This window comes from Ctenopharyngodon idella, chromosome 3, assembly GCF_019924925.1.
Source record: "Ctenopharyngodon idella isolate HZGC_01 chromosome 3, HZGC01, whole genome shotgun sequence".
Lineage (NCBI taxonomy): Eukaryota > Metazoa > Chordata > Actinopteri > Cypriniformes > Xenocyprididae > Ctenopharyngodon > Ctenopharyngodon idella.
The window spans coordinates 28,786,910-28,799,036 of record NC_067222.1 but is presented as its reverse complement, the minus strand read 5'-3'; the positions used below and the strand labels follow the sequence as shown (position 1 = coordinate 28,799,036).

The window sequence follows — 12,127 nt, the reverse complement described above, 5'->3', positions numbered from 1 at the left end:
TAGCATCAGAACAACCCAAGAGATGGTTTTGATTTCTTTTTGTCTTATCAAATTAAACATTACGTAATGTTTCAAAGCGAGACAGAATGACTGAGTATAACTTAACAGTGTTAATCTTGTGAGCTCTCATATGAGTGTACACACTGCACTGTTCTCATCCGTCTACAGGAAAACCACACAACAAGCATCCTGTGTCACACTGATGAAACACCATTTAAGAAATAAATGAATCAGATCCATTGTTAAAGAAAGAAAAATAAAGATTCTGTCATCATTTAATCGCACTCATGTTACACATTCCAAACCTGCTTGACTTTTTCCCCCAAAATGTCTCAGTTGTATAGACCAAAAATGTTATTTTTGGTCTATACGATAAGTCAGTGGGGTTCAGTGTTGTTTTGGACGCCATTTATATTCATTGTATGGACAAAAACTGTTTAAACATTCTTCAGAATATCTTCTTTTTGTGTCTTGCAGAAGAAAGAAAGTCAAACAGGTTTGTAAAAAAAAAAACAAAGGTGTGTAAACGATGACAGAATTTTCATTTTTGCGTGAACTATCCCTTTAAACAAAGCAGATGGGTCAGAAAAAGCAAAACAAATACAACCCCAAGCAGATGATTTGTGGCCTTTTTATGCTTTTAATGTCACAGAGCATAACATTTCAGTTATAGAATATTTGCACATACAATAAGATGAGTTATCATCATAGTGAAGGTTATGAAATCAATGCCACTTACAATAAACAAAGATGATTATAAATAATACAGTGTGCAGACTGAAAACACGGTACAGTAACAGTGTATATAATGTGTTTTTGAAAAATTGCCAGTGCAAGCATCCTGCAGTAAAGACTGCAGATAATAAATACGTATTGCGCATGGTCTCTAAAGTTGAGAAATATTAAAGAATTATATCGCATATGTCCCTTTAATAGCGATAAATACAAGCGCGAATTAGGTTCGAATAGTCACATAATCGGATCCAAAGCCAAAACTTACTACAAAATAGTTTTAGCGCTGTAATTTGTCTTCTGATATACGTAAAGTTTGTCCAGAAGCACTCCCTTGCTCCGTAGTATTTCTGCTGGCACAGGTCGTGCATTTCGAGACACGTATACCTTCTCCAGGTGAAAGTTCATCGGAGAACCCACATACTTTGAGCAATAGGTGCCTGACAAACTTGGGGCGCATGTCACTTCTGTTTTATAGAACAGCACACCATGATTTAAATTGCAGAAATTATCATTCTGACCTGCTTTTATGGGTACTTCACAGGTTCCCAGCAAATCGTCGTCCCATTTACTATCTTCATCCCACACCTCCAGTTTCATCTTCTCATTCTCAGCCAGGACAACATCACCCAGATCAAAGGTCCTCCCCCAGTAGGGTGAGTTGTTATTTGTGATCATATCGGTGCGTCCAACCTGCACGTTATGTTTGTCGAACACTTTAACGTACCCATCTGTTGCTGTGGTTTGGTCGCCCCATAGACCCTGAGCCCTCACGATTGTGACCTTCACCCGAGAAAGTCCACGCTGGGATGGGCAGCAATCTGGTGTGATCCCTGGATTGTTGTGACAAGTGCAAACACATGGATTGTTTTGGTTGGTTTTGACACCATTTTTGCAAGAGTCGGTGCAGTTCCTCCAGAGGGACTTTTCCAAAATGTAGTCATGGATGGCTTGGCGCAGGTGCTTGCGCACTGGATCTTTGGAGGAGATAAGCTCATGAAGCGACTCCAGAGAGTAAGAAATCACATCTGGGTTTTGCGGAAGGGATGCAAGCCATTCTTTGTACGCTGACGGGTCTTTTCCTCCTGAGAAAAGGAGCTCGGGCTCTGTGGTGTGACCTCCAATGATGTCGGTCAGCCTTTGAATAGAAAAACAATGATAATTTGGGATGCACCAATATTAAAATTCTGTCTAATATTTATTTTCATGTTCACTGCAAAAATTGAATTTCCTACTCTGAATTTTCGTCTTGTTTTTCAGTGCAAATATCTAAACATTTTAAAATCAAGATACATTTACTTGAGAAGCAAAATGACAAGATATTAAGTTGTTTTCTGATACATTTATCAAAATTAAGTGAGATTACTCTTAAACTTTTTTTACTTCTTTTTGAAGTTTACTTATCTTGTCATTCTGCTTTTCAAGTAAATGTACCTTGATTTAAGAATGTTTAGATAAAATAAAAATAAAAAATATTTAAAAAATGAATAAATAGAAAAATTAAATCACAAAAAAACTAGACTGAATTTGAGATCTGCTAAAGATTACATTTAAAAATGTTATTAAATTAGTGTTTTTAAAGGTTAACTTTAAGTGAGTGTTAGATCATGGCAGAGCTAATCTAATTATAAAATGTGATATGGTATCTATACATTATGGATCACTACTGTTGATTTGTTTAAGCAAGGACAATATGTATTACAAGCTATGAATTACAAAACATAATGCGTCCTAATTTAAACCCACCTGTCATTAAAGCGGCTGGAGAAGCTGCTTTTGTGCTCTGTTTTGTCCTTGTCTTCATTACAATGCTTAGTTTCTGCTTTCATATCTACTCTGCCATAAACGCTGGCACTTGCTTCGACATCCAAGCATGTCTTCACTTCATCCACACTTAGGCCCTGTAGAGCGGTCTCACACTGTCTGATACTGGTCACAGACTGTACGCTTCCACCAAGAGTTACCTGGGAAAATCAAAAAAATTTAATCTAGGCACTTCTGATTTGACTTGCATTGTGTTTTACTGTCGAAGCTTTTCGGGCCTTTCAAATCCACACAACACAAGTTGTGTAAATTGTAAAGAGGGTGAAACCAAAATTACCTTAGTGATGTAATGGGTTCCATAGGTGTTAATAAACTTGTAGAAACGTGGTTTTAAATCAAGATTGTATGTCTTGGGAAGCTCCTTCACAGAGCGCTTGAACTCGGGATGGAGAACAGGCTTGTTGGAGACCCTGTAGCTGTAGGTAGACATTGAAACCTCATGTTAGAGGCGATAGAAGATGACTACATAATGTTACTCATTTGTTTCCTTTATAACCAATAAAGTATCCAATAGTCAAGGAAGGTATGAATCAGTGAAAACTGGTATATCATACCTGTAAAAGGCACAAGAAATACTTTGACTGGCGAAATTGAACTTGTCCTTTTTGGTCTTCTCCATCGAGTACTCCGCAAGTTTCGAATTAGTTCCAGCCACCATGAATGAACCACTGTTTTTCCCAGTATCTATCCCCAAATTTGCAGCCCAGTTGTTCTCAATAGAGGAGGTGCTGGAGCTTACCAGGTCCTCGCTGGACTGGTACAGGGAACTTGATATTTTTATGTTGCACTTTTGGCTGGGTCTCCAGTCCACCACAGATATAGGAAGCCTTTGCTTTACCCTGTCCATATAGGGGTTCGTGCAAAGAGTGCATGATTTGTCCTTTCGCCTCCAGACATCTGTGTTAATGACAAAGGCTCCCTTGCGCTGCATCTTGGTCACATCGTATCCTTCTCCGGCAAGGTTGGACCCGGGGGCGAAGGATGCTTCTGCACATTCATTCGGTTTACCTTTAGCGCATGACTGCACGACGGGCAGAAAGAGGTAAATAACAAGCCCAGCCCACATTTCTGTAAAATGGGTTGAGATAAGGTGTATGGATGCTCTTCTTTCCTATGAAAAAGCATGTAAAGTTATCAGTTTTTTACCTGAATTTCAAAAGGCAATATAAAATTACTCATTCAGTGGTGAGTAAAAAAAACCCCACCCACTCAAAATTCAAAATTATTGTAAAGACATGGTTTCACTTTATTTTGATGGTCCCTTTAACACATTCTGTTGCATCTACATGTCTACTAACTCTCATTAGAGTGTTAGTAGAGTATTAGTAGATTGGTAGGGTTAGGGTTAGAATAAGTTGACATGTACTTGCAAATTTACTTATAGACAATAGACTGTCTGTTGGGGACATCACAATAAGGAGTTAGCAGATTTTAAGCAGACAGTCTACTAATACTAGGAGTTAGTTGACATGTAGTTGCAAAGTTACTTATAGTCAACAGAATGTTCAAAAGGGACCAAAATAAAGTGTTACTAGTAAAATAAATACATAAAAACTTCCTCTCTCTAAATATATCTTATCTCTTCCTATTATGTGTCATTAGAAATCAATTGTTTATCACAACTAGCATCAGGAGAGCAGGGTAATCCTTTGAAATAGTCTAAAAACATATTCAAAAAGTGTAATGTAATGTAATAACAGGAATATTGAAATAATAGTTAATTATCATTATCAAATGGAATTGTTGCAAAGTTTAACAGACACTTCTGAAGTAAATAAAACATCCCTTATATAATACTTTTAAACTCGAGTCTCTAAAACGTAAAATATTAACTGGACTGTCATAATAGGATGGATGCCTTGTGCTGCAGGTTTTTTAATAACAGCGTGCTGTGCATGAAAAAGGGTAATCATAGTAGTTAGGATTATGGAATTTGTGAGACGATTTAGTGGATCTTGCCTACAGGAATCATAAGGAATATTAAAAAAGAACAAATTTCAGTTGCTTATTTCCTTTGCATTACATCATAGACATAACAAGCTTAACGAGCAAGAAAAAAAATCACTGTTCTGTTAAAGGTGATGTAAAAATTTCATCTTACCTCGAGCTACTGTGTTTTGTCTGATGGGCGTTTGTGTGTAATGTGCGAGAGGGGAGTTATGTGTGACATATAAACCTAAGCTTGTGGGTGGGCTTTACCGTTACGTGCTACCAATAAAAAATACACCCTCATCTGTCGTGGGTAAGTGTTTCAGTTCAGAGGAATTATGTGGTCTTAATTAGCCACTGCAGCGCTGAATACGCTCTGTGGTGCAATGGGGGATTAGACGACATGTCAGTGGAACATGTGAGCATTCATTCACACGTTGACCTGTGCATTGTTAAAACATAGACACTAACCGTAATACAAGTTAGTCAGATCAAAACTTCACTAATTGTTAAATGTGCTTCAGTGTTATGTTAGTCACATAGTTCCTCTTGTGGTAGCCCTTTAAACAGACTTAACCTCCTACACGCTTTTCACAGTTCAGCAACATAAAGCCATGGCATGACATGAATCACTTAGAAGAATCACTTAAGCTGCTGTTTTCATAATTGCTTTATTAACCACACAAATTAGCATGCAAGCAAATGCAAAACATAATCAGAAAATATAGTGAAAAAGGTTACACTTTCACTGTGATAGTCCATTTTAGACATTTTACTAACTAGAAGTAACTTTTTAACTACATGTCAACTATCAGTCACATATCATAACAAAGATCTGAATAACATCAAGAAAACAAAGTAAATGTCAATGCCAATTCTAAAATACAAATTCTGAGAAGCAAAACACACATTGGTTTGATAGTTCCGAATTTTTTTAATGCTATTTATTTTTTATTGTGCTTTAATGCTAAGCATTATTTTCTATTTCGCTTTCACAAAGTCTGAGTTTTTCTTTTAGGATCACTGGTCTGACTGAACTGAAAGCGGCGCTCTTTTAAAAGCACCCCCATTTTCACGAGCACATCTTCCGGGATGGGCCGGGCATGTCGTGACACATATAACTTCTCCAGATGGGAAGACATTGGAAAGCCCACGTACTCTGTGCATAAGGAGCCAGTTAAACTAGGACCACAAGTTACAGATGTTTTGTAGTACAGCATACCATGGTTGAGTGAACAGAAGTTACTTTTTTTGCCATTATTCAGTTGTATGTTGCACGCCCCAAGTAAGTCATCGTCCCACTTGTTGTCTCTATCCCACACCTCTAGTCTCAGACCCCCAAACTGAGAGAGAACGAAGCTGCCGAGATCAAACTTCCAGTTCCATGTTGGTGAGTTTCGGTTCCAAATCACTGGCGTCTCCCCTAGAAAGACCTTGTGATTTCTCAGGACCTTGACATACCCATCAGTCTGTGTGAAGTAATCTCCCCATAGACCTGTCGCCTTTTTCACAATTACAGTAATTTGAGCAATTCCACGCTGTGTAGGGCAGCAGTTTGCTTTTACTCCAGGGCTGTTATGACAGCTGCACACACAGGGTTCCTTGGGGTTTCTTGCAATACCGACCTTGCAAGGTGAGGAGCAGTTCTTCCAAAGGGCCCTCTGCAGTATGTAGTCACGAATGGCTCGGCGTAATTGGCCGTATTTTGGGTTCTTGACTGGCATCAACATATGGAGTGGTTTCAATGAAAAGGAAATTACATCTGGTTTTCCTGGCACTGAGGAGAGCCACTGTTTGTAAGCTCCAGGATCATTGGTGGCTGAGAAGAGAAGCGCAGTGTCTTGAGTGTGGCCACCAGTGATTTCAGTTAACCTTGTAAAAAAAAAAAAAAAAAGATAAGAAAAAAAATTAAGTGTGAACCCCCTCCTCCTATCGTTTATATTATATTATATTATACTGATGAAAGAACAAAAGAAAATATACTGTTCAAAGGTTTGGGATCTGTAAGATTTTTTAAATGTTTTAGAAAAAAAGTCTCTTCTGCTCACCAAGGCTGCATTTATTTGATCAAAAATACAGAAAAACAGTAATATTGTGAAATATTATTACAATTTGAAATAACTAATAATAATTTTCTGTTTTATTACATTTAAAAATGTAATTCATTACTGTGATCAACGCTGAATTTTCAGCATAATTTCTCCAGTCTTCAGTGTCACATGATCCTTCAGAAATCAGTCTAATATGATGATTTATTGCTCAGGAAACATTTCTTATTATTATCAATGTTGAAAACATGTTTTTCAATGTTTTCAATACTCAATGTTTTTTGAGTATTCTTTGATGAATAAAGTTAACAGAAAGATTTCCATCAATATGAATTTTTTGTAACATTATAAATGTCTTTACTGTCACTTTTGATCAATTGAATGCAGCATCCTTGCTGAATAAAAGTAATTTTTTTTTAAGAAAATTTTTTTTACATGTACTTACTATAGTAATAACAGTAAATTATGCATAATTACAAGTAACTAAACCTAAACCATAACTCTATAGTAAATACATGTATATTACTTATTTGAGTCACAGTCATAGTCTCATAAGCCAAAGCACAAACCTGTCACTAAATCTGTGAGCAAAACTGTGCTTGCTCAGTTTTTTGTCTTCGGTCTGTTTACAGTGACGGTATGCTGTGTCTACACTAATCCTCCCTGTTACACTTGCAGATGCCTCGACGTCCAGACATGTTTTGACCTCATCTGTACTGAGGTCCTGTAGAGAAGCCTTGCATTGTTGGACACTGGTCACAGATTGCACAGCTCCACCCAGTTTCACCTTTACAAACAACAGTGACGAATGTGAGATAGATGGAGAGCAATAGTGCACAAGTGTAAAAATAAAAATATACTTTGTGGTATGTATAAGCATTGATATTTCTTTGGATTCACCTGGACAATGTAATGTGTGCCAAACTTTTCAACAAGTGACAAGTAGCTTTCTTTTGTTTGGTTGTCATATGTCTCTGGAAGGTTTGTGAAATCAAGGTTTAGTTCTTGATGTATTGGAGAGTGGCTGGAAATCCTGTAGCTGAAGACAATAGTTTATAGTTGCTGCACATTAAAATCCACATACAGTCAACAATAATCCATAATGTTCATCACAACAATTGACCTACATATATGTAAAAAAGTATTGTTGGTTTAACTTTAAAAAAAGTAAGTTACCTGGTTGCCTTAAAATTTTGAGTTCATAGAAATTAAAAATTTGAGTTAATGCAAAGAAGGCGACTGATTTAATCAACAGAAACTCAATATTATTATGTTATCTGAACCACATTATCTAAGCTGAAAAAGTGTTGTGATAACACATCATGAAAATAATTTTTTACAGTTTATATATTAAGTGGGTCCCCCTTTATATTAAGTGTCTTTAAGTACTAAGATTTAAATTAATCATTTGATACAATGCACTTTTTGTGTACATGCATGAGTTTACATGTTTTACATGTTTGTACTTCTATTTAAAAAACCTGTAACACTGTTGACCCTCCCCATACACCTTAACCCACCCTTAAACCTTTCCATACCACCAAACCTGTCCCTAACCTTACCCGTATCCCACTCAATAGCAGCAAAAATGTTCTGCAATACAATATATACACAATAAGCACATTGAACCTAACATTTTTTTTTTTTTTTGATATAGTTTTTGAAGTACGCAGTGGCTAAAGACACTTAATATAAATGTGACCTATTAAGTCTTACCTGTAGTATCCGCAGGACGCAGACTGTTTGATGAAGCTGTACTTGTCCTTTTTGGTCTTCCTCATTGAATACACAGCGAGTCTAGAGTTAGTTCCAGCGAACATCAGCGACATCTTATTCATCACATTGCCTATTCCCAGGCCGGCTTTCCAGTTGTTCTCTACGGAGGAGGTGCTGGAACTGACAAGGGACTCGCTGGACTCATAAATGGAGCTGGATAATGACATGCTGCACTTTTGGGTGGCCCTCCAGTAAACCACAGACAATGGGAGCTTCTGCTTTTTGTTGTTCATGAATGGATTTTTGCACAGGTTACATGTGTTGTTTTTGAGCTCCCACTTACTCATGTCGATGACGAAAGTCCCCAGGCGTTGCATCTTAGTTATGTCGAAACCCTCCCCAGCCAAATCAGATCCTGGTGCAAAATCAGCATCTTGACACTCTGCTTCTTTACCCCGAAAACACGCTGGGCTGGTTGGAGTAGGAAGGTGCAGAAAAAGCCCAAACCACAGGATAGCTATAGGAATCATTGTGAATTTGGGTGTGTGATATTATCCTACTGTGAAATACATAAATAAAAAACAAGGTTGAAAAAGTTCACTTATTATTAGAGCAAAATATTAATATTGTTAACCGCAGCGTTGTCATTTACAGTACATTTATATAAAATCAGGGTATCTTGTGCATGGTTTTTAAAACCAAATTTAAGGGATTTTAAGACCTATTTCATTTAAACAAATAACATTATACCATAACATGACTGTAAAAACAATGACTTAAGGCAATTTTACAATTCCAATAATGCAGGTTTTGACATTTATGTAGAAATGTACTAACTATAAAATAAGTTTTCTGTGATATTGATTTTCACTATGAAATTGTTACCATGCAGATTCAATAATGCTGTTAAGGTGATGATACACGGGGAACATTTTTGAGCAATGTTGCCGAGCGATGATGCTTGGGCACTTTTCCATTGAGAATGGGCAACAAATTTCTATCTGGACACTTTAGATCAAAATTTGTTCCCTATTCTCAATGAGAAAGAATCGCTCGGCAACATTGCTCAAAAAGTTGCCCCGTGTATCATCACCTTTAGAGCTTCATATTTTTTTTTTTTTTTTTACAGGAGCAGAGGTCAGTATCAAAAAATTGCTTGAAGATATTTAAGTATTTATTTATTTTCAGCAAATGCTCATTCACAGTGAAGTGAGTTTAGGCTCTTTTTCGCTAACCTGGAAGGTCTTACCTGGAGGAGCGTCCTGCATGCAGATTGAGAGGTGCCTATGCTGTGCTCATATTTATAGCAAAAAAAAATATGTATTTTTAAATGTAAAATGTGTTCAGGTATAAGAACATTCACACTTAGATGGTCACTGACTCATCATGTGTGAAAAGGGTTGGTATGTGTAAAAGTTTGGAATAGGGGTGAAAAAGTGTTGCTTGACAAAAGGATGTGGTTTAATTTCAGCAAAACTTTGGGTATTCATAACACAATTATCTTCTTCAATTGCCAGAAACAGACATTCACATGATCATATGCAACATTTAACAGTCAAAAAAGTATAAGCTGATGCAAATCAAACTCTAAACATTGATGTTTGACATTTAAAACCACCCTATCTGCTGGTTGAGGTCTGAAAACAATGCAAATAAGTTGATGCATGAGGTATGCATGCATGATGCATGTTTTTAACCATAAATGTTGAAGTTTGAATGAATATGAATGTATAAGGCAAATTCTATCTTACGGCATTTGAGGCAAACTCGTTTTTCACTGTTTTTAATTACCTGCTTTATCCTAATGAACTTGTTCCATTTTAAATGTTAAGAATGCAAAACTTTCATGAAGACATGTTTGCAGATTTATTTAAAAGAGGCCTTAAGCGCAGGCTCAGATGCAGATAAAGATGTTTGTAAAATACATGCACTTGCATATAATGCTTAATAAATAAGCTCATCCTATGACTGTGGTCTGCATGGTTTGGTTTGGGCATCATGACTCATAAAAAGTTAGGTTTTCACATAGTGGTTGGAAATTTTAGATTCTCATGTGGGGTATGTGTTAAGCTTTGTGTGTGTGTGTGTGTGTGTGTGTAATATTATTTTTTACTTACTTTTCTATCTCTAAAATGGCCAGAGAGAGAACAGCACTAAAATCGGTGAACATTGTGTAATACTAAATAAATTGAAAGGTTTTGACCTGGATACATAGTAGCCTATATTGTTGCAGGGCCTTGTAGCTAAAATAAATGAGCAATTAAACAAAAATAGACAATTTAGTAACTGTTTACCCAAACAACTTACGGCTTAAGCTTGTGAAGAGCTTTATATTATTGAATCTTTTACTGTACATTACACTTTATCGACTGTGTTTTATTAATAATTGGTAATTTAATGTGTCCCAATTCATGATTCACCCATGATTCAGCTCTTTAAAGAAGAAAATAATATCATTTACAATTAACATTACTAAAATTAATTTAAATATCCTGTCTGAACATATAAATGCTAAACATATTTTCAGTACGTGGGCACATTTGTTACATTTTATTCGGCCATTTACGCCGGCATGAAACACAAGGGACTTGATTTGGTCCATAGGGAATGGGATCATTGAATTGTTGGGTCACATGATGTGACTGAGAGACACATTCTTAGAGGGCACATGTATTTAAAAAAATAATGATCATATAAATAATTTATAATAAATACTGTAATATTCCATCAAAATAAGAACTGTCTATTTTTATTTTATGGTGACTTTATCAGTCAAATCCTCGGTTACGTTACACTCTAAATCGGCTCTGTGCGAATCGGACAAGAGCTCGGCCAAATGATTCAGTGAGATTCATTCATTCAGTTCGATTTGTGAACGAATCGTTAAAACCCGGTTTTGTCCAATCGATTCATTAAAAAGATCCGACTCGTTCAGAATCGGACATCGCTATTCTTAAGCTATCATTATAAAATACTATGATTATAAAATAAGACGAGCGAAAATACACATTTTTATATCATCTTGCTATTTCATTCTAAGAAAATATATTTTAATGGGAAAATGTCTAAAAGACCCAAACTGAATCCATCCTGTCCTCGCGCCACCCCCGGCTCTTCCCAGTTGGTCCAGACTGGATTAGAGCGCTGCAGCATCAGCGGATGATAAGGAATGAAGGCCGGGCCGCTGCGCCCCTCCACCAGCCGCATGTTCCCGCACACCGGTACCAGACAGCCTATAAGAAAGGAGCCAAGGATTGTAGAGGATAGTAACCTTTTTTTTTTGGCATAGCCGCTTAACAGAAAGGGATTTCCTCACCAAAGCCCTCGTTTAAAACTCTGCTGGCTGAAATCACTGCAAGCTAGCAGCAACATCACTTGGCACCATCAGGGAGACGTGTTCCTGGGAGCTGAGCACCACGTACATTCCCCCGTCTGCTGGATGACAAATGCCATGCCTACGGATACATTTTAGTCGGAGTAGGGGGAGAATTGCAGGAATGCATGTGCCGCTGTTTGGGAAAACCGGTGGTGATGTTTAACGGCTGCTAAAGCAGTGACTGTGAAGCTCGCGTGTGTTTGCAGTCAGCACAATCAAGGTGACGGCAGCTAGCCCGTTAGCTCTTGAGCTATCCGGGTAGTGTATGACAGGGAACAGAAAACGCACTGAGTGCGTTTGATTTCAGAATATCCATATTGTTAAACTTAAAGAGGGAAAGCACATGATACATGTGTGCACTTTTTCTTTGCACGGTGCACTTAGTGCTCATCGCTGATGAGGAGGAGATGCTTGATATCTGGGGGAGAAAAAAACTTGACACATCTATGAGAATTTGATAATACTACATATCAAACTTGCGTGCTTTTTTACGTTAGCCGAA

The 12,127-nt window shown here is 37.2% G+C and overlaps 2 protein-coding genes across 2 annotated transcripts; both read right to left on the bottom strand.

Moving 5' to 3' along the window:
- Nucleotides 1–620: 620 nt before the first annotated feature.
- On the bottom strand, nucleotides 621–4,770 carry prf1.1 (perforin 1.1). The gene is made up of 5 exons (XM_051888794.1): nucleotides 4,658–4,770; nucleotides 3,111–3,667; nucleotides 2,834–2,972; nucleotides 2,479–2,696; nucleotides 621–1,870 (listed from the first exon to the last, which is right to left on the bottom strand). Exons 2-5 carry the CDS (start codon nucleotides 3,620–3,622, stop codon nucleotides 1,000–1,002), a joined length of 1,740 nt encoding a protein of 579 aa, XP_051744754.1. The 5' UTR covers nucleotides 3,623–3,667; nucleotides 4,658–4,770; the 3' UTR covers nucleotides 621–999.
- Nucleotides 4,771–5,140: 370 nt separating this feature from the next.
- On the bottom strand, nucleotides 5,141–11,465 carry prf1.9 (perforin 1.9). Its single transcript, XM_051888793.1, has 5 exons — nucleotides 11,330–11,465; nucleotides 8,250–8,808; nucleotides 7,434–7,572; nucleotides 7,103–7,320; nucleotides 5,141–6,357 (listed from the first exon to the last, which is right to left on the bottom strand). The coding sequence occupies exons 2-5, from the start codon at nucleotides 8,777–8,779 to the stop codon at nucleotides 5,478–5,480; spliced, it is 1,767 nt and encodes a 588-aa protein (XP_051744753.1). The 5' UTR covers nucleotides 8,780–8,808; nucleotides 11,330–11,465; the 3' UTR covers nucleotides 5,141–5,477.
- Nucleotides 11,466–12,127: the final 662 nt, after the last annotated feature.